The 23511-nt window shown below is 40.2% G+C and overlaps 1 protein-coding gene across 1 annotated transcript in view; it reads right to left on the reverse strand.

Annotated features, from left to right (window-relative positions):
* The window catches only part of LOC107217886, a 309627-nt gene that overhangs the window by 93650 nt on the left and 192466 nt on the right, over window positions 1-23511 (reverse strand). Inside the window, exon 7 of the mRNA XM_046735990.1 lies at window positions 1790-1979. Within this exon, the coding sequence (XP_046591946.1) occupies window positions 1790-1979 (190 nt within the window). The remainder of the gene's footprint in view (window positions 1-1789; window positions 1980-23511) is intronic.

The following is a 23511-nucleotide window of genomic DNA, read 5'->3' on the forward strand; positions in this document are numbered from 1 at the left end:
AATGATTTTTTATTTTTTTCTTTAGGATTCTTAGCGATCTTATTATAATGCGAAATGTTCCTGGTAGCAATTCAAGTTGTTTTATTGAGTAGAAGCGATGATGATTGTACGGCAATGGCGCGTATTTCGAATTGAATGGTTGTCATTCGTGAAAAAAATTCGTTAACAGATTTTCTGTTGAATCGCAGACGCTTGAAACTTCCATCGCAGAAGTACACCAGCGAGCTACGTCGATCACATTAGAAGTAGTTCACGTTGTTCAGACGAACAGACGCTGCACGGATCTGAAACGGAGAGTAGAAGAGTAAAAAAAAAAAACAGACTGAAAACAAAGATTATACACGATTTAACAGATTGGTGGAGGCTCACGGTGCAAGGAAAATCCAAAGCGAAGAGCGAGGCGGACGTCGAGCCATCTAGCTGTATGAGAACGGCCATGGAAGTCGGTTAAGAGGATTACGCGGATGGGATGTCGCGCTTGGAATTCTTGCTTATGCGAATCCAGGAAACAATAGCTCCAGAGTTGGCAGAAATATGTGCACGTACATGTATGCGCTTATTTATACGCATATACGTAAATTATACCCGTTGAATATCATACCGAGAACCTTTACACGCGATCCGTTCGTAATCCTCAACGTCCGATCAACCCAGGTGAAGAATATCCCACCGCTGCCACCAATTTTCGAGCGAATAATTGCTCGAGTCAATCTTGTGTTCATCGTTTCAGAATGCTTTGCTTTTTAACGACTATTTGGATTGTTAACGCTGCCGGATTTTCATTCGAATGAACATTAATTTCAAAATACGTTATGGATTCGAACGATTAGTCAAATTAACTTTCGAGTAGTAGTTCACAGATCTCCAAAGGAAAAGAAAAGAAAGTAAAAATTAGCTGAGTAGGGGAGGATTTTCACTCTCTCTTATGACTGATGGGAGGATAAATTGATTGTCACGTAGCGTAGGAAGGAACGTGAGTCTGGTCGCTTCGGCAGTGAACCCTTTTCAGGATATATCCGTCTTCGTGATTATCCTGAGGAGAACAGTGTTGGCGGAATGTTTGCAATACATACCGACGTCGCGCGATCTCGTAGCTGATATCCCCGGGGCAAATATTTAGACAGTTGTGTTTGCGGATCGTTGAGACTGTAGGTGTAAGGCGTTACCATACCTTACGACGATACTATGCGTTGCGTTACGTTACGTTACGTTTCCCTCCCAGTCTCAGCTAGACCCTAGACAACGGTATCGCAGTCTTAACGTCAAGCTGTCTCCGCTATTCGCATTGACGTAGGTATGGTCGGTTAGCGGATTATCAAAACCTGTCAGATATGCCTGTGTTGAGGAATTCTCGGAGCTGGATTTAACCGTCGCAATTAAAATTGATGAGTATCACTTTTCCTTGGGTACATAACATATACATGGGGAAGGATAATTATTACTTCAGCCGCTGGCTTGCAGCTGATTTTAATAATAAATCGAATTACAATGTGGGTACGTTAGTACATATCTGAAGTTTCGATCGATCAAGCGTGATCCAAAGCTCGAGTTTTCGTTTATTCCGAGTTCAAATCACGAAAGAATATGTGAATTAGTGGAATACTTGGCCTCGAATTCGTGCTTTTTTACAGATCATAACCAAGTTTCTTCAGCTGCTCTTCCAAACTTCACGATCATAGTTCTTGTCATCGTGTATTTTACGCCGAAGACGATGACAGGGTGAATACTTTTTATTTCCGGTAGATTTCCAGTGAAATCGATGAAATCAAAGGGTAAAAAATCTTCCTACCTTTCCAACACCGGTGAGTTCCTTGACGCCGATCCTCCTGAGAAGCGCCGGAGGAGCCGGTGGGGGAGATTTGAGAAGAAGAGCGGCATAGCCGTTCGGAGAAATCGGTTGTTCATCCGAAGCGATGCCCTCGTCGCCGGATCGGCGTCTCCGATGAGGACTCGATGAGAGGTTTAGCTTTTGCGCGGCTCTGGAACATGGAAACAAGGGTATTAATGCGTTTCACGAGACAACGAAGACCACGAAAATCGGTATGCCGCAAACTCGCTATAATAAAATTGAATAAATATAGGAAATGGGGCTTCCTCGAGCCGCAGGGATCGGACGATTAAAAGCCGATTCGTCTTGTCCTTCCTTCCTGCCTTCCCGGAATTTCGCTGGCACAAACGCGGGCGACATACCTTAGCTCCTGGCTCCAGCTCCTGGAGAAGGGCGCGGTAATCAGGGAAGGTAATGTACCGGAACCAGGGGGTTCCCGGGGGTTCCGGGACGCTTACCTCTCGCTCCCTCTCCCTCTCCCTTTCCCTCCCCCCCTCCCTCCCCCCACCTCTCTCACCCTCTCCGCGGCCTCGTTAACCCACGCTCTGTGAAATTGGAAATACCGGTCCCGCTCGTTGCCGGAGGCAGACCCGGTGCACCCTGCGGCTTCAGGGGTGGAGGTAGAGGGGCGTCATAAAAAAATTTCAACTTATCAACCCGCCAAGCTTTCTTTCTGTCCTTATGTTTGTTCCCCCATCTTTTCTACGTCTGTACCATTTTACATGTTCATATTTTGAAGTGCGACACGTCGCTATACGTTATTGTATCCGGTATTTATTTATTCGATTGATAAAACAGTTGTACGAGTACCGTTTTCTTTTTCGCACATCTTTTCAACCGTTACTTTCATCTCTTTGACCAGACAGAAGAAAAAATATACTTCAACCCATATTAGTGAGTATCGCAAGTCAACTGTAAACTTATAAATAGCATTTGATTATTGTCATTTAGAGTAAATAGTATTTTATCCATTTACGGACGATTTGTTATTTCGTAAAACCTTCGGTAATGATCAATTAATTAACTATCGGTTCATCTTTTGTCCATAATATAATACGAGTCAAACTACGACAGCTGATTTTTCAACATTCTCACGCATTCCTGAGTTTGAAATTTTTAAATTTTAGTTTGATGTCTTTTCACCGTAATTTTACAGTATTATTCTCAGTCAGGGACCATTTAACGACGCAAGTACAAAAAATCCTACATGGAATATTTTTCTTTTTTTACAAGGGTTATCACGTTTAGGTGAATGAGCATGAGAACAAAATAAAAATTCAGGGTATAAGCTACACATTTACCTATGTACATTATACAATATGCATACACTGTGCCTGCGTCCTAGCGTATCTTTTCGGCTAGTTAATTTAGGTTTTAACGAGGTAACGCAGCCAAATTTTGTCACAAACATCGCGCCGCAGACTCAAACCGTACAAAAACTATACACGGTCCGACGTTTATGATACAGTTTCACCGTTTGTAGCAGTATTTTTTTTCTCTGGTTCTATTTTTATTTCAACGTTTTTTTCTACCTTCTTTTTCACCTTTCGCTGTTGTTTGGCTCTTGTTCTGTCGTTCCATTATGGATTTTACGAGGCGGAACTACTTTCACGGAGGCTGAAAAACTGCGTATAGAAACACTGTTACATACAAGTCCGTGACGTTTAATTAAGCCGACGAAAAATAAACTTAAATAAAAGTTATAGCCACTCGACCACAGCATTCGTTTACTTATATTGTGCTTTCTACCACAAGTCGTTGTTTTTTCTCTTCTGTCCGCGGACTCGTTGGTATCCATTTTTTGTGGCTCGTTTATACACATGCAGACGATTGAGGAAAACGCTTACAGGTGAGAAATTTGAAGCTTTAACAGAGCGAGGAAGATGAGAAAAAAAAAAAAAAACGAGGAAGACAAACACGCGGGAAAGAAAGATACGTTCATTGATGGAGACGTCGGAGGCGCCGAAGGGTGTCAAGTCAAATTGAGCGTGAGACGCAACCGGGAAGGATCCATCACTGCAGTCTACAGCTTCTGCCTTGCTTTCCTAGTTCGTTGTGTGTATTCTTGCCACCGATTTTCCGTCTGTCTTCTCAACTATACATGTACGATGCGCTAGCAGAAGTCCCTCAGGATATTAGGGAATGGAAAAGGAAGATACGTAAGAGGAAGTGAAAGAATCCAGTATACATAGGACGAGTATAAAAACTTGTCTCGAAAATCAAATCGAGAAAAAATTCTATGACGTCCATAGTTTTTCGACGCAAATTACGCGACCGTTTTTGAAAAATCAGCCGAAACTCCTCCTCTTCTTTTTATCGGCGGACTCGACCCGACAAAGAAAGGGACTTTTTCGCGTGGATTGGGTTCGCAGCATTGTTTTATCGACTTCAGGAACGAAGACCCAGGTGCGTGTCACCCTCGCACAATCTAAGCATCAATCAAGATTGCGAGTCCACGATGTGCTTTCGTTCGAAAGACGCGCGTGTCCTTTGACTCTTGTTCCAAAACAGAAAACGATCTATGCGCGTATTCGAAATTACTCGATTGTTTTTTTTTCAAGCTAAAACAGACAATGTTTAAGTTTTTATCCAGCTTTAATTTATTTAGAATCAAATTTCACATGAGAGATAATGAAACGATGAAAAATAGTTTTGGCGAAGTAAAAAATGGTTGAACAAAGTAAATCCACGCAAAGCTTCAAGTGACGAAGAATTCAATTTTTCACATCCTAAATCGCCTAATTTGGAAATAAATTCTATTTAAAATGTATTTATGAATGTATATAGTAAAATGTATATTCAGAATACACTGTTATTAAGATCGTTTCTTTTTTTTTTTTTTTTGCTTTCTTTAAATCCGATCATTTTATTTCATTTTTCATTCCGCGAAAGATTAGGAAGAGTCCAATTAGAATGAAATTTCAACGACGGTCGACGGTTTTAAGGTTCAAACAAAATGTGACACGGTTAATTTGAAAGATAATTTACGTCCGTGGAGACATTTGAAGCTTGGCAGTGAGCCACGGTTACGAGGAAGAGAAGGGGTACGTACGTACTGCAACACTAGACGCTCTGCAACGACGTGTAAGTATAGAGAGGTATCTGGTTAATCACGGAAATTATGGCACGAGCCTTGCTAAACGTCAGAACCAGTTTACCTCGTCATTAGTAAGCCCCGCGCCAGGAATTATTCCGTTCGAATCGCTTCCGGAATGTTGAAGCTCCCGTTTTCAACCTCTAATGTAAAAACAAACGTGATAAACGGTTTTGAAAATCGTTAATCATTCGAAAACAGAGAAAAAGATGGAACTGAACCTTCGGACCGATGATTTATCCACGCTCAAAATTAGTCCGCGATGTATCTTAATTTCAACAGTTTTTGTCGCATCTCCCATTCTTCCGTATCTTGTAACGGATTATCATTGTCTGTTCTCGGCACAGCCTCGTCTCCTTCAGAATTTAATTTTAGCCTCGTTTTTGAATTTGCGAGCTGGTTTGAAAACCTCGTTAAAATGAACATTCTTCCGCCTCTCTTCAGCAACGCTTAAGGTATTTCTGAAGCCTTTTCTCTTCTGGCTCCCTGAAATCGACAGTCTGAAGAACAGGGGTTTCTCGAAGGAAAGTGTAACCTGTGCGGACGTTGAAGGGGAAGAAGACGAAGAAGGAGGAGGAGGAGGAGGAGGAGAAGGAGGAGAAAAGTTAGGTAACGTACGAGGAACGAAGCGAGGCAATTCAATCAGACGTGGTAGCAGCGAACAGCTGAGACCACGCATCCCGGCACTCTTTCTCTTTCTCTCTTTATTTTCCCCCTTCGTCCGTCCCACTTATCCACCGCATGATTTATTGCCGAACATTTTTGCAATCTTATTACACGTATGTGCGGTTGTTTCGCGATTTCGACACAGCTGGTTATCGGTACTACGCATCGCTACAAACAATGATGAATTGAACCTTCGGTTCTTCAAACTTTAACGACCAGACTCTGTTTAATTTCCCGCCAACGGGGCTCCGAGGCCGAAATATGCGTGGAGGATACCATGCTTAAAAGAGAAAAGAAATGACGGACTAAAATAAGAAGAACTTGTAGTTACGGTTTTCATTTTTCACCTTAACCGAAAACTATAATCCTGGAAACAAACTGAAAAACTGTAACCAAAAAATGCAGTATAATTACTAACCATTTTTTTACCATCGTCACTATCACTACACTGTTTGTAATTAAAAAAGTGACTAGTAAAAATTTTCTTGTAATTCCAACAATACTTTAATCGTCGCCGAAACGATAGGCATCTTATCGTAGTTTCCTAACTACTTTAAGAAATGAAATTTGTCGCGGTGTGTGAGCGATAAGTTTTTTAAAAAAAAAAGGTTGCAAGATTTATGGATTATGGAGAAGACCTGGCGTGCACGTTCTTTTCGGTACCTCTGATGGCTGGAGGGTTCGGAAAAGGCAATCGCAAAAACGTGAAATACGGTTATACGCGATTCCTCGTGTCGCCTCGATGACGAGGGCGCTTTCTTCGGCCCTCTTCGGTCGTTCTTAACTCCGTAACTTCGAGGGTTTCGCCGCGTCTAAGTGCAGGAAAGGGCGTCGTATGGCGACCGGCTCATTTCATGCCGCGTTACAGTTGTAATTTGAATATTAGCCGGATTTATCGCCGTTATTCTTCGGCTCAGTCCAGAGTTTATTCACGCTCCTATAATATCGAGCCGTTAATCAAACCATAATACCGTGGAACTTCGCGCCTCGCAGTGAAAATTTTCACAGGTTATCGTAATTTTCTTTCATCTCCCTCGGATCGTTTCGTTTCTCGCTCGGCAGATCCAACGCCGCGAAACTGAGTAGAGAGGGAAAGGGAGCGAGTGAGATGATCTTGGAAAGCGAAGCCAATTTTCTAGTACTTCAGAACACGCGTTTTCACCTCTCCACTTCCTCCACCGACTTGACAATTTTAGCCGTCTACCTTCTTGACATTTTTTCTGGATTTTGAATAGCGGGAGATGCTGCGAAACCAAAATTGGTGAGACACGCGTTCAGAGTGACGTATTCATTCTTCAATATCCATACAACGGTCGCCACGAATCATGTAGTCGATTCTTTAATCTCCCTTCACGTGGAAAATTGTTCTATGGTCCGAAATACCGCCAAGTTTTTCACCTCATGTCTTTTCTCTCCTGTTTTCGTGACGTTTCGACTCAAAAAAACACTTGATATAATTCCACGTCTCGTTCTTAGGAAACCTCAGACTACATCAATCTCATTCATGAAACCAGCTTCTGATTATACAAAAAAAGAGAGCCATAAGAATTTTTATAGGCAAAATCGACGAGGATAGGGATGAACAATGAACGACGCAATTTTTCATCTTCGCCGACTCATCCGATCGCGGCTCTCTACCAAATTCACACGAGACTCTTCACACGATTCAGTTCAATGGTTATGATTGAACTTCCAGGCCTGGTTATTTGACTCACAGTATCGATTTCACGGACCCGTGAATGTGTGACATAAAGCTGACCGTCGAATAGTCGGATCTGGTTTTAATTTGCGACTTTTAGAAGGACTTTCCACGGGCAAAAAGGATCTCGAGTATACCCTCAAGCCAGTCCTTGTGAGTCGAACCTTTTATTGCACAGGGACCTCAGCGAGGAGTGAAATTCTCCGAAATGTATATTGAATCTTGACCGTCCTTCACAAGTCGCTGACAATTTGATTGCATTTTCAAAGATGCAAAGTCAAGCGGTATAATTACAACTAATATAGAGCTTCGAAATAACAGACTTAGCTCTGAAGACATGACACTCCACTGAAATGAGTCTGTAATAAATTCTAAATTCTTTTTGAACTGCTTTAATTGAATAACGAGTGAAAAATGTAGTAAATTAAATTGAATTCAATTCGTAAGACTGAGAATTCATTCCGAATAAGAACGCATACTCACACTCAAACCTATACCGGTTGGCAAAGTTAACCCGCTGAAATTTACAACAGAAATGGGCAAACATTGAATAGCGAAGGGACTCGTCCCGAGTCTGTTGACATTTTTAAGAAATTCCTCAAGCTTACCGCCCCCTCCGTGGGGGTTTAGTCTGACATTATGCTAACCTGCCTCGAAGTCCGCCCCACCTTCTCTTCGCCCGCTACTTTTCCACGGGTTTCCTAGCACGGCATTTCCGCTGAGCTCGACGAGCCGAACCCGACCTCGGGACTTGCATGCCTACTTCGTCTCGAACCCTCGCCTCGAAGAACGCCTTGATCTATGAGCTCGTCCGCCACCTCGTCACTTGTTAACACCTACATCGCCCCCTTTCGATCCGCTATCGCTACCCTCGCCTCGGCGAAATATCCTTAAACTGTAAAAAGTTACGCGTCCCCGGGGAGAGACGGGATCGAAGATCCGAATATCGGTATTTGCACGTGTCTAAAGTCCTTTAGGCGACACAGTAGGATGTCCCAATTCTTTCTGAAACGTGTTGTACGTCCATGTTTTCACCCGCGTGCGTTCATCGGAAGTTTATGGGGTGCGGGGGAAAAAATATAAAAAGATCAAAAACTTGAAGGGCCATAATGTCGAATGTTTGAAGAAAGGATAACGTGATAGATAGAATTTAAAAATGTTGAGAGTCCAAGTAAGTAAGTCTGAGAAGGAAAATATTAGAAAGGTCAAGACACAGAATGACAAACTGTGGAATCGTATACAGATTCTCGATTTTGTCATACCATGTTTTGACCTTTCTATATTTCGACTTACCATATTTTCAACTTTCCGTACTTGAACTTTCAAAATTTTTATATTCTACGAATAAAATTTTCGCGTTCATGAAAATATTCGATATTTTGTTCCTTCTATCAACTAGCAATTCTAGTTTTTTACCCTCACCCAGCTCATGATCATAGCTACGGTTGAGGGCGAGGAAAATATCATACCTACAGTACCTACTGAATGAGATTAGGTGTGCATGTACATTGTTAGAGAAGCTTAATTATGGCGGTATAATATCGTACAGAGCTGTTGTTGACATTGTTGTGCGAACAACGGAACGACAGACGAAGATCCGGGAAAGCAGCTCATCGTCAATCGGATATGGAGAGAGTCGAGTCTGGGGCGAAACAAGCTAATTGGATTACAAGAAAGATCAAAGCGGGGAGGTCTGCAAGGGTAATGAATGATTTGGCGCGGCATCGGTGATAATTACGGCCTTGTGAGATTCGCTCGCTCACTCGCTCAGTCAGTCACTCAGCGCCGTTATATTTCATTCGCCCTGCGCTGTAAGAGGAAACGAATTCCTTGATGTTATCACAATACTCTACGACGGACTGCAAAGATCGAATGATCAAAGAGAGAGAGAGAGAGAGAGAGAGTAGGTCTGAAGAGAGCGAACCTAGATACTCATCCGTTATTCAACTGTATAACATGAATATTGAAGGGTTTCCAGATTCGTACAAAGTTGCGACATCGAACCGCGAATAACGGATAGAATTCAATGATCAGGAATTAAATTGCAGGTGGAGAAGCCGACCGGAATTTTCCACCTTCTTCCGCGTCTCAGATGTAAAAGTACAACGAAATGTTTCAACGATTTGATGCCGGCGAAATTACCTCGGAGACGCGTATATACGCGTTCGCTTTAGCGGTATACATACGTGTAAGTTGCCTTTAACGTCCGAGAGGAATAAACGAAATATAAGGGAAACGAGAGGAATGGAAACTGCGAATAAAGACTGGCCCAGCCGCCCGCGTCGGTTTTGTGGGCCAATTTATATTTAAACCATTTATACTCGCGGAAATATCAGCGTCCCTCTGATGTACGCGGCGGCGAAAAGCCGTAAACCGCGACGCTCGAGTACCGCACTTCACTTCCCTCGGTTTTTGGCATTCATTTTCGCACTGTGCGTTTCCCAAATTGTCGGATTAACGTTTCGCCTGAATCACGCGAATCAGTTCGCGTAATACTTTTGCCTCGTGAAGAGTATTATTTTTATTTAATTGTTTTTTTCCGACCTCCGTCAAGTTTTTTACTACTAGAAACGTTGACTAGAAATCAATCCAGTGAAAGGAAAAGCTACAGAGAATAGAGGATTACGACACGATAAGAAAATTTATTGATTTCTCTACGCGGAGAGACGATTAGTCGTGATTAAAAACAGCGGCTCGGATTGTTGAAAGGGGATTCGTGATATTCGATTCCACCCGTGTTTATTCCGTACGTAAAAAACGATCCTTCTACCGTTCCCTATTTTCGTTATATCGTACCCTACGATATTTTGTGCGAATACACGAGTTGCAAACCGGCCTGGAGTTAATTCTTCACTTTTCACGTACGAGAAAAAAAGTTCAATCATACGAGCAGCGTTGAATCGATCATTCGAATCAAATACTATGCAATATTGTGCAATACTTGACGTGCAGGTGGACCTTCACGTAGAGCAATCAAAATTTAATTGATTCAATCGCGAATGTTTCAATTTTCACTCGGTATAGAGAGACGCTTAATCAAAAACTATTCAGCCTTCTTCGCAACCATCGCTTCATTTTTCTCTCCCTATTACGTAATCGTTGATGAACTTTTATCAATCGTATGTTGATATATGAATAATCGTACGATGATTACAAAATTCGCCGACAGAAGAAAAGTAAAGAAATACAATATATTCCAGCTGAATTTCTGTCCGTTTCGCCTTATCTTACACTATATCGTTACTCTGACAATGAGCAAAATTTCCTTAGTCATAGTAACTAACAAAATTCAGTAAAGCAGGTATCGTTAAAAAAAACTGTTTGAATATTGTTGTAATTGCGAAAAACGAGGTACGCCTAACCATTTTGCGTTATTCTCGATCTTTTTTTGGTAATTGCAACGCAAAATCAGTTTTTTTGGTTTACTCTACTTTTTTAGTTAAACAAGGCTTTAACGTCAATTTATCGTTGCACAAGCATCAAATTTTCGCAACGGTTACAAGAAAATATAGCAACAGTGATCGTAATGAGAAAGAATAGTAACGGATACCAGACTTTCCGGTAACAACTAGAAGACTAATTTTCATTTTCTACCTAGAACTATATTTTTCGATCGCGGTAAAAAATGAAAATAGTTAAGGACTGAGCGGTAACCGGAACTAAAAATTTCTCTCAGTGTACTTCGGAAGTCTCTCGGGCTCTTTTCATCGCTGCCTTGCGTTTACTTCCTGACATTGTTTTCACAGCAATTACTCCCGAAGACGTGCATCAGACAGCAGTCGGACTCTCGGGAGGTCGCGAAGAGAAACGGACGTCCGGCTAAAGTAGTGTAGACACAGCTGCGGTCAGCCGCGAATGCAGGAGAAGACCGAGTAGTAACGACCGTACGATTCGGACAGGTGTTAAGCCGCGCTGCCTTTTTCACTAGAATTCGCACAACAGATCTCTCCAAACAATTCCGAGCTCACCTAAATTTCCTCCGCGAACTGCATTCGAAAGCTGCAAGCTCGCACCTTTTTTCACTCCCTCACATAATGACGTTCCTGTAACATCTGGTCCATAAGGTTGTCACCAAATTTGTATGTAATATTATCACAGTCAATCCCAAATTGTGACACTTCTGTTGAACTTCTGAAAAAATGTGATTTACTTTCCTGTGCCTACTTTTTGTTGTAATTAATTTCTCACTTAGTCCGTAATTTACTTCAAAAATCTCTTGTATCAATATCTCGTTTGCATCAGTTTCGACCTTGAATTCGACAGTTATTGAAAAATCTAGCTTTCCAACTATTTTTCCACTCTATCTCCCCAATATAATCTAATATGTAACAAACAGAACATTTGTTATGAGTTCTGTTCACTGTTACCCAGTATAAAGGACGGTTATACAATTATTTCAAGTCATATTTTCTTTTGTTTTTCTTTGCTAGCCTGAATGTAAGCGGTTAGGCCTGGTCAAAACGTTGAAATAAATATTTATTTAACGACCGTCTCCGACGAAATTTCTTCATTCGTTATAATCACGAGCAGATAATTAGCTTCGCAAGTTGCAAGCAGGAAATGAAAATGCGAAGATTCTGGTTTACAGATTTATAGTACCGGAGTTTAGTGAATGAGACTGAATAGTCGAACTACAAGTTGTAGGACAGAGGGAGTTCTGAATAATGTGCATGTGTTCCTGGCTTTTGCCTACCTTCTATACCGTGGTTCGAGCCAATGTATGAGCTTGAGAAACTTCGCAAATACTTGCTCGTAACGCAGGTTCGCAAGCTCTCGCCGTATCCTGCTGGTGCAGTCAATAGCTCTTCCACTCACTCGTCACTAACTCTCCAGCGAGTTCTTATAACAGGCACTGTGATTGTACTTTGCGAGAACACAAACACGCGTGTCACGCGTGTCTCGGATGTGTGGTTCTAGTGTGGAACACAGAAAGCCTTAACACATCCCTTGGCAAATAACTATTCGAAGCTGTATCGTCTTCTCATCCGTTATCGTTTATCTCGGGGAAATCCCTTGTTTGTTTTAGAATTACGTGATCACAACGAGTACAAGGTATGAAAGTCGAGTAGAGATTGTGGATTTTAAAACGTCGATCAAACGTGAAACCTCAATTGTTTAACAGATCCAAAAATGTCGATCGTTTAAAAAAAACCTTGAAAACCTCAAAAATCTTCAATAAATGTTGAGACTAAAAATGTTCTCGAATATTTTCGAATTGTTTGAAACCCTGGAAACCGATGCAGGAAATGATAAAGGACGTGGGTACACTGTCTTTAAAATAATACGTGCTGATGAGAAAAAAATGTTATAAAAAAATATCTGTCGATCAACATTCACGAGATTTTTGTTTCGTGTTTCTTGAAAAGACTGCACGAAACGGAAAATTTTTTTTTTTCGCCTCATGACAGTGCCTATTAGTAAAAATTTGTGCCGATCGATCGGTTCCTATCTCATAGGCTGCGTAGATTATACCTTGAGGTTGATGAAAGGAAAACGAAGGCGGAGTCCGATCTCGTGAATAACTGTGCGTGGGTTGTCCATCAAGTTTATTGTATTTTTATGTAAACAACGGGTTGTGTACGGGAAATTAATAGCCTTCGTGAGAAATGATTTCCATTAACGGTAGGGTACAGGATTTTTTCGTTTTCTTTTTTTTTTTTTTTGTTACCTTGGTTTGTACTCCTAGTTTTCTTTTCTTTCGTGTTTATTTTTCCATTTAGCGACTGGCACGAATAAAAAATACACCAGACTACTCGGCGAGCTTTCGGAATTAATTGGATCGAATCCAGAAGGTGAAGTCACTTTTTTTCCATCGCTTCTCTTTCTTTTCCCTCTAAAGAAGAAAAAAAATAAAGAGTAACCCCTGCATCGTCGTGCGTTTTATGACCTGGGTGCGAAAAACTGTAGAAACAGCAAAGCTGAGCCTCTATGCACTTATATCGAGCGTCCCGGTACACAATTGCAGAATATATTCTCACACGCGTCAAGCACTGTTTTACCTGCGTGTGGGTGGAGGAGCCTCTGCACTTACGCAAGAGTTACTGCAGCAGAACTGCCTTCGGGACACGCAAAGTCTGCGTGCCTGCAGTGGAAGTTATGCGACTTCAAAAGCTGCAGGCTCTTAAAGATTTATACCGCGATGCAAAAGAAGCTCGAGGGGTTTCAAGTATTCTCCTGCACGAGTCTGCTTGTTAATCGTCACTTCGATACGCGCCCTAATAACATTTTATCAGTCTTCACGGCTTCCGTATTTATCTAAAATTTCGAAAGCATACAGTCATTTTATTCCGCTACTTCTCAGTTAAGACTCACGCGGGCTATAAAATTTGTGAGAGTAAGTGAAAAAGAAAAAGAAAAAAAAAAAAAAAAATACACGTCCGTCAAGAGTGAGAAATGTGTTGCCTTTTTTTTTCAGGAATTGTATACAGCCAACGGGGAAGACAAATTGTAAGTAAAACTGTATCCGATGCAAGCCATGCTGTTCGCCAAGCGGTGAAAATTGTATCTGTATAGGCATAGTCAAAACTTCCGTAGTTCTTCGAAACGCTGCGAAGTGAGTCGTAAATCAAAAGATGGCGCCTACGTCGAGCGTGTCTCGTTGTTGTGGCCGGTGTTTTTTTTAATTCCACACATCCTTCTCCTCCGATTTGACGTCATTTTCAGCAAAACGCGCTGCCCGGTTGTCATCGGAATTGCACTCGCCGAAAAAACGGGGGGGGAGGGGGGAGGGGGGAGGGGGGGGGGGATCTGAAATAAATTAGAAATCGGGATAAGGAAACGAAAGGACGGAAAGAAAGAAAGAAAGAAGCAAGGAATGAAAAAGAAATAAAAACTGGCACCGTGCGAGTCGTAAAAATGTCGCGTCTTTGCCCGCGTGCGGTTAATTAGGGGGGCGGAGTGGTCTGTAATGGCGAATTAACCTCAGTCTCTCCACCTCCGTGTTTTATTAGTTTAGAACACCGTAACGACTTATGAGCGGCGATTTACTTCTTCGGTTACCGGTCCTCGCGACTCCCCAAATACTGCGGAATGCCTCGAGGTGTGCCGCTGTATAAGTGTGTTAAATTAAAAGCAAAAGCTACGACAGATGATGTACACGTTAAGCCACCCGGTACTTTTTAGGGGCAGCGATAATTAAGCACAACGAAACTTGGTAAACCATTTAAGGCGCACCGGTTGCTATATATGTGTAAGTATAATATAGACCTCAGGTAATTATTAATTCCCACGGTATATTATTAATTACATTAGTTTCCTCGTACATAGATTTAAAAATCAAGCCGCGTGTTTCAGTTTGTTCGTTTTTTTTTTTTTTTTTTTTTCAAACTTTTATTTCTCACAATTATGATTATGATTCGGTGAAAAAGAATATTTTTTTTTTCTCTTTGTCAATTGAACAGTTTTTCTTAATTAACTGGCTCTGTGTCTTTTCGAATGTGTTTTGTTTTTGAATGTTTTTATCACAAACGAGTCCAGAGCTTTGAAAGCGACTATAATTATGTGCATTACTGTCATTCGACAGTTCAACTTTCTCTTCTGCTACTCTTCCGTCCATCGACGTTTTTTTGTCTTGCTGGGGATAAAAATTTTATTTTATTTCTAATAATTATTACATCGAAATATCGAAGTCTTTCATCGGAAAACTGAGTATAAAAGACTGTTAACGAGACAAAAATTTAACGAAAGGACTTGACAAAAGGAAAATGGAAATGGGAAAAAAATAAGAGCCGACATTTAATTTCCTATTGGCCGGATGGTTGACACTTAAGGAGACAGGTTTAGCGGGAATTAATGGCCTGTATTAGACAAATGAGTTACTTTCTCGTTTCACCGTGCCGAGGGACAGGAAAATAAAAACGCTGGTACAAAAAAAAAAAAAAAAATAAAAAAAAAAGAGGAAAAGATAAAGAAAAGCAAAAAAGAGCAAGAAGTCCCGACGACACATGTCGCGCGAACGCTACTGTGACTTCTATTAAAAGAGGTCTAGTCGTCGTTGAAGAGGGAGAAGAAAAATAAAAAAACGTTGAGAAAAATTAAAAATAAATCGCCCAAATGAGGCGCGTATATTTCATTCATTCGCTCACTCACGGATATAACCGCATTCACTACTCGTCGTCTATTGCTTTCTAGCTGCAGCTCGGTGGTGAGAAGCATAAGGGGAAAAAGAAGAAGAATAAGAAGAGGAAGTCGGAAAACTAAGATTGAAAGTCAGATAAGCACAGTCGGACACACCGCGTTAAACAAGAAACAAAGATCTCAAATCGTATATACGTAAAGTTTATTTGCCCGATTTATTTGACGATAAAGTTTTATTTTTTTTTTTTTACAATTAACGCAGGTTGAAAATTGGACAGAAATCCATAATTACCACCAATTTTATCGCTAGATAGTCGTACGATAAATATTTAGTGAATTATTTTATTCGTAAATTACACTAACATCATTTTACAAATACAAAGTATAAAAAATAAGGGAATGATAAAAAAAAGCTTGGATATGCTTAAAAACCGGGTTGATTATTTCGGTTTTGCTCTACGATGGTTATTCTATTCTGAAAACTGTTGTCGATAAATTCAAGGGAACACGTTTTTCTTCTTATTTCATTGTCAGCGTCGTAAGATATTTGATTTTGGCGCGTTGCATCTGTCGATATTGATTACGATGAAAAAAAATTTCAATATTGCATTGACTGCTGAGAAAAAAAAATAAATCTTGTAGTAAACGATCGTGTCCGTAAAAAGAGCTGTCGATGAGTGAAATCGAACGGACTACAAGACGTTCAACAAATTCACAGTAATTTGAAATGAATCAGCGACATCTAATTGTAAGCTTTTGTTCGAAATCCCAGTATTTATTGTTTGCAAATCTTCAAAGATATCTTCGTAGCCTCCAAACATAATAATTTGCCAAGCACTTGAGTTACGACTACACAGTAGTAAAATGTTAATAAAAGTATCGAATTTGGTTAGCCGGCTTCTCATAAAAAAAAAAACCAAAATTTCACCCTATCATCAAATAGAAACTAGCTCCTCCATAATCAGTGAAAGTGAAAAATGAGAATCATGTACCGCAGGATCTATTTCAGTGAGTCCGTACGGTTTGAAATAAGGGTGAAGCTGGTGTTGTAAACGGCTAATGTTTGTTGTTCTCAGGCGACAGATAAACGTGCCACGTGTTTAGAGATCCACGTTCGTGTGTAGCCTGGACGTCGGCGTAAAAAATTGTATACTCAAGCCGGACTTGAAACATATTTTGTAACTATGTTTAGAATAAGAAGGTGGCTTGGCAGGAGGCGCTTCAAAGAGAGACACAGACTGACAGGATCGCTCGAGTAAGACGAAGAGTCGGACGTGATATCGTTTACAACGTGAATTTTTCGAAACAATTAACATTTCGCATCACTCGTTTATACCGCTTTAGCACATTGTTCAAGCCGCATGAATTATCTACGCTGTCACACTGCGCTCAACGAGGCATTTACAACAGCTCGAATTAAAATTTTAAACTGACGTAAGCGCGTCGACGAATTATTCGCAAACGCCGCTCACGCGCAGACCGAAAATATATAATTGTTTTTTTTTTTTGTTAGAGGCATGTGAATAATCCTAACAAGGCAAGCCATGTGTTTCTAAACGCCACGTTCATGCTCGTTGTCAAATATTTTCCATGCAATTAACAGTGTCAAGAGAGAGTGAATTCGCATCCTCGAGGCCTTTTTGAACATTCCGTTGTAAATTCCATCCAAATCCCACAGCGGGAACGGAATTTTTTACTTTTGTTACTTCTTTAACTTTGTTTGTTATACTTGACTGTCATTTTAATTCAATTATACACATTATGTATCTCATTTTGTCATACATTATATATGTGTACTGCAATGTTCACTGATTCCTTCCTTTTCCGGCTAGCTTGTTTTCCATCCGAAACAAAATACAAGCTCGTTTCTACACGAATCATCTGACGATAACTCGTAATTGTCAAACAATTTGTATAGAATCGAACTCGCATTTTTATTCGGAGCGTAAACAAGTCAGTCGGAAGAGGAAGGCATTAACGAACATTATTGTACACAAGTCTGTAATCTGTTCCTTGTTAAGTGGATTTGATAATTACAGTTCGTCAAATGTTCGCCTCGTTATCACGATAGAGGAGAATAATTGATTATTTTAAATAAGCGAATTTTGTACATACTAGATTGTTAAAGTCATTCCAAGTAATTGTGAGAAGTGATTGTAGTAACAATTTGGTAATTTTCGAGAACGATATTCATGCAGCGAAATAATTATTTCAATCAGCGAAATCTATGGAACTAAGTTAATCAGGAATCACGATAAAACCGACTTAAGCCAGCCGAGATACGTACATTACGTTCATTAAGAATTATTGCACGGTATTGATTATTTCTCGCAACGATCATCGGTGTAAGAATTTTTGAATTCAGAAAAGACCATTTTCCTTGAAACACAGTGATAATAAATAATATAGAAGAAGCATAAAGAATGAACGGAATAAGGTAAATAAATAAAATGCCTCGCTCCGGCGAAAATCTTTTCTTTTCTTTCTTCTTTTTCTTCTTCCGCATATTTTTGACACCTAGCTGTCAGAGTGGGGTCACGCTGAGCAGACACGACGTCGCTGAAGTCCCGAAGGAATATACCGAGGGTTCGGGAGAGGTTCCCGAATCCCCATCCTCTGTTCCTCGAGGAGTTCGAAGAGGCAGCGCGCGTGTTTTGTCTGAATTTCCATGATGGATGCGATGGACTTGACGGATGTAATATGCGAAAGAGGGCCTCGCGTTTTATTTTCATTTCCTTTTTTATTTTGTTTGCTTTTTTTTTTTTTTTTTTTTTTTTTATCTCAAGTTACATTTTTTCAAAAAGAGTGACGCGATCCCCTCCCCCGTGGATTCCTCTTCCCGAAGCGCTCAAGTTCTAGAACCGCACCGTAACCGATATCGAACCCCTGAACCATGGTCGGAAAAAGATTTTTGTATTCCGTGTATGGAGCGACGATCAATCCCAACGATGCAAATGCCCTCAGAGATGAAGGCCGTAAAGAACCCGGGAGAGACTCGCCCGCATATGCCGATCATGCACCCTGTTATGGGAAACCATATTTCGTAGTGAAATCACATCTGTATCTACGAATTTTCTCATCTTGTTTTACCGCGTGTTACTGAACACGATCTGAAATATTATGACGAGGCGAGTAAAACTGGATTGTAAATATTGTGCAAACCCATTTCTTTCATTGGGTGTCGATCCGCTCGCCTTCATGTTTTCGTTTTTCGGGACTAGACTTATGAAGTTTGAATCAACTCTCGAAATTTCGGTTCAAAGAAGTAATTTTAGTCCCTTTTTGAACTAATCAATTTCAATCAGTTATAAGGATGGAAAAAATTCACCGAAATGAACGAATCTTTCACATAATTTGTTCAGTCGCAATCAATTTCGCGAGCTTTCAACAAGTTTGCAGATATTGAAATATTACACCCCAATTTTCCCCAAACTGTCATTCTCTCTCGTACTTTTTTGCAGGACTTGAGTTTTTTATTCTTTCAACCACGAAAAAATCCGAGTGATATACCATTATACAATTTAGGCATGAATCGGATTTTCGCACATTAAATTTAATCACAATTCTATGCATCGCGAGTGGAAAACAAAGTTTCACAGACAGAAGCGCGTGTCGAGAAGTAGGTCGGGAATCAACGGATGATGCAGGATGACCTTAAGGATCATCTGATGGATAAATTGAGCGGAGACTATCAGCTGGCTGGGTGTTTAGGATTTGCCGGCATTTAGGATCCAGTGAAACCTGAACTTTTGATATTAACACCGAGGGTTACGGGTCTGCCTTGCGTATGAATACCGGGGTAAATTCGAGGCTCTCAATATCCTCTCGGGCTGCAGCAGGACTGAAGTTTCTCTCCGGAGCTGCGGCTCCGACTTTCTCGTCTCATCTCCTCTCCTCTCCTCTCCTCTCCTCTCTCCTCGCGAGAATTCTCATCTACGTGACGTGCACCCCGAACATCCATCGCTCGATACGATCCTAAGCTGGAGTCGTCGCTTCCCTCATCCGCCACCCCATATACACGCGGGAAGGCAGCCCACATCTCTCGTCGACCCCATATAAACCCCATGGACCGCAGTTTCCATATGAAAATAAAATCGATGCTATTGTTTCACCGTTAGGAATTAAATTGAGTCGTATTTTTTGCTTGCTCCTTTTCTTCTTCTTAGTTTTCTTCCTCAAGGGGCTCGATGCATTGCTGCAATGATAGAATTGCTGAATCTCTGACTTTTCGATTCTCCAAAATATGATAAACTCTTTTTCGGTACCGAGGGAGCGGTTTCTCTTCTTTTTACGTTATTGCTCGACGTTGTGTCAGGGTTTTTTCATTTTCTAAACGATTCTTCGAATTTCCATACTATTCAAAATGTCAGTGGTTGACTTTGACTCCGGACCACAATACCTTGAAATTTTCATAAATCTTTGAAACTAGTTCATTCTCTCGAAAATCTGTTCTATCCCGATATCCAAAGACTGATTTTCAGAAAATTCCATCAACTATTCACAAATTACAATTGAATAAACTGAAAGGCTTCGACGGCACACCGCAATTAATAACGAATTCGCCGAATTTTGCGAATAAATTGACAAGGCGTGCGTCGATTCGAAGAACGAGGGATAAGAGCAGGGAGTAAATGAGAGAGAAACGAGAAATCGCGTAAAAAAGGAGGGACAAGGACGAAGACGTACAGAAGAGAAAATTACTCGAGACAATCGGCAATAATAAGCGCTCGGAGTCTCAGAAATTGGTTGAATCGATGATCTGGCGGGTTCTGAATGGACTTGGCACGTTGAATAGGGAAGGTAAAGGTGATTTCAATGGGATTGGACCGAAATGCCTTGCAGCATTATCGCTCAGTGGTCTGCCGGCGTTTACCTCCAGCTCTCGCTTCGGCAGCAACCTTTCGACTGTTTCTTTTACGCCCACTTTTCCTTTTTACTTTTTCATCACATTTTCTCTCTCTCCCTCCCTCTTTTCATCCTTCATTCTTTTTTCTCATTAACTTGCAGCCTCCGGCCGACGTAGTGACGTTACCCTCACTAATACCAAATTCCCTACAACACCAGAGTTTCTCATCTTTCATTTTTTTCCGCCTACCTTTCCAGCCAGCTTTTTCCCTCCACTCTTGACTCGATACCATTTCGATGATTTTTACCATTTCTTCGCCCTACTCGTGTCAATTACAGAACCTGCGTCCAATCTCTTCGAATTTCAATCTACGAATCTACGACCGCATATTTCCAGTTTAATACGTAAAATTTGAGAAAAAATATCCACCCGGAACTGAAATCAAGCTTGCATGCTTCGCTGTTTACCTGCAGCTGCACATATATATGTATGTACGTGAAACTTTGCTTTTTTTTTTCTTTTTTTTTTAGCTAAAAGTTTTTCAATCTGGCACCATTATAATGCACGGATGTTTTTTGCTCTACATTCTCTTTTAAACTTTCTTCTACCATTTTTTGCTCATGCCTTTTTTTTTGTTCTACTTTTTTTTTTTTTTTTGTCAGTTATATAGTTTAACCGCTACTTTTACCGCGACGCGCACCGCGAACGACTCAAACTAATTTCTGAGGATGTAAGTTATATGCACACACAGAAGAGCAGTACGCGGTAAAATGAAAGCGCCTGGTAAGCTGGTTTCGTTGTGAAAAATGACAAGAGTGAAAAAAAATTATCGTAAAAAACGTTGTAAAGGAAAACGTTAAATTAAAACGTATCGTTCCTTTCTCTAGTCAGATTTTCCCCCACTTTATCCTTACGGAACTCGACTCGTCGCTTGATTACTTTATGACATAATTTGTGCATTAACACGCTTGTCGACAATGGCTGAAAATTTAAGTGAGAATCTTGAAGACGAATTTGATAAGATGATGATTAGATCACGAGATTGAATCCTTACAATCTCGCAATTATTTTGACAATTTCATACGCACTCGTTATGCGGAAAAAGCATCAATAGAAGCACTGATTGAATACAACTCTGTGAGAAAATTCGAGTGCAGCATTAAAAATGAATAACAAATGGCACATTTGTCACGGCGATGACGGAATTGCGTAATTTCGAATAACGACGCAAAAACAACGCGCCTTTCGAGGAACACCAAGCCACATTCGCAGGATCGAAGAATATCTGAAGCTGCGGGGCAAAAGCTTTAATAAAGCCATACGATCACGTTCGTATAAATAAAGAATAGGAAAAGCAATTTGCATTAGTCTGTATTTCTCCCATCCCATTATTTTTGCATCTTCTCTTTTATCCTTTTTTATCTCCTTCGTCCCATCTCTGTTTCATCTGTTTTTCCATCGTTAACGCACAGAGACACCAAGGGGCATTTTTCGCAGCTTGCAGCTTTGCAGGCGAATTAACGAATCGTTTGTTTACCGTCGATGGATAACCCCCAGCGGATGTGTACGTCAAATGAAAAGTCCATCTATAATACCGGCACGTATTACTGAGAAAAACTTAAATTAAGCTGAAAACACTATTTTATTGGTCTCTTGCACCATATGTCACTGTTATTTTTAAAATATATCAAATCCTAACGTTCACCGTGAAAGAAATTAAAAATCCAGGCCTCAATAACTGAAGATTCTATTGCTTATTTTTCCCTACAGGAAGTTTTTCTTGCATTTGAAATCCTGATTGGAACGCATCAATGGATTCAAGGTTCAACGAATGTAATGTGACAGTGAATTCTATTCAATTATATTCACGTAATTTGAAATCTTATCGTTCCATTTTCAATCAGCTTCAAGATTAACGGGAAAAATAATAAATAAAAATCTGAGAACAAAAGTTGAAGTGGAATTCCAACGCTGCGGGTAAGAATTTCATCAAGAATTCAGTACGAATCAAGTTGATGTTTGAAACGTTATCGTATAAATGAAACTTTGAAACGAGTCTCGCTATTTGCCAAACTTAAAATTACGTCAAAGTTCAACTGAATTTTGAAAATATCAGTACGTCAGCTTGATTATGGTTTACCGAATTCCAGACAGCCCCAAAGTTCTGAATTGACGAGTTTACCTAAAAATGCACCGTTACTTTTACGTTGCAAACATCGACCTATAATTAGTATAAATATACAATAACCATTTTAATTCCCAAGTGGTTTAGATTTCGAATTATGAAAGCGTACTTTCACCTCAAGGGCTGAAACTAGGTAGCAATAAATTTCAAACCTTAATCTATTCTCTGGTAATAATATTATGCCCCTGGAAAATAACAGCACAGACAGACGCTCAAGATATTGGTTTGGCCACTGCTAATGATTATGGATGTGTAATCCTCCGATACCAGGACCAGCAGTGTGATATTTGAAGAAAAATTCTCTGTTATAATATCGGACCAGGAATATAATAACGACCAAGGTACATACACAAGTTAAGTAAAGGATATATTTATTATAAATATATAAGAAGAATATTGTCTGCACGGAGTAATATTGGATTTATTGTTTTCCTCGAGCCTCGTGATGGGCGAATCCAGCTCTATCGGCGGAGAGAGAGAGGCAAGAAACGCGGATGGATACGTGGGTATTTGTCGGCCAGAGGAGGGGATTTAATCCTGAGGGATCCTCGACAGGACTGACGAACCTCAGATGCGCGTAAAGGCTCTGATACCAACGGGAGAAAATTCACTGATCCATTTTGGATTTAGAAAAAAACAAAAAACAAAAAAAAAAACAAGGATTTCACAACCACTGCAGCCACAAAAAAAAGTTGGTCTTAACGATTAAAATTTAGTTCTTACGACGAAATTTCAGGGTTAATATATATCTGACCAAACATTATTTTCACACAACAAAAACGTTTGCTTGATTTTATAGTGCACAGAAAACAATGTTTCAGTAATGTGTAAGAAAAAGTTTTGCAAATGTATGAAAATGACTGTTTAATTGTTGTGACTGAGAAAATTATCGTTTTGTTGTAATTTATGCTACATGAATTACGAGTGGCATGAAACAACAACAAAGAAATATAACATTGTGAATTAGCAGGTTGATTTAATGGTTTCAGACCAGCGAATGATTTAGTTCTGCTAATTATACTAGACGGATGCCTGGAGGTCGTACTGATAACTGCTCATATTACTTCTCTTACGAAAAAGGATTTTCGATCAGTCATCGAAAGTATTTTTGCTATTT

Source organism: Neodiprion lecontei, chromosome 3 (assembly GCF_021901455.1).
Source record: "Neodiprion lecontei isolate iyNeoLeco1 chromosome 3, iyNeoLeco1.1, whole genome shotgun sequence".
Lineage (NCBI taxonomy): Eukaryota > Metazoa > Arthropoda > Insecta > Hymenoptera > Diprionidae > Neodiprion > Neodiprion lecontei.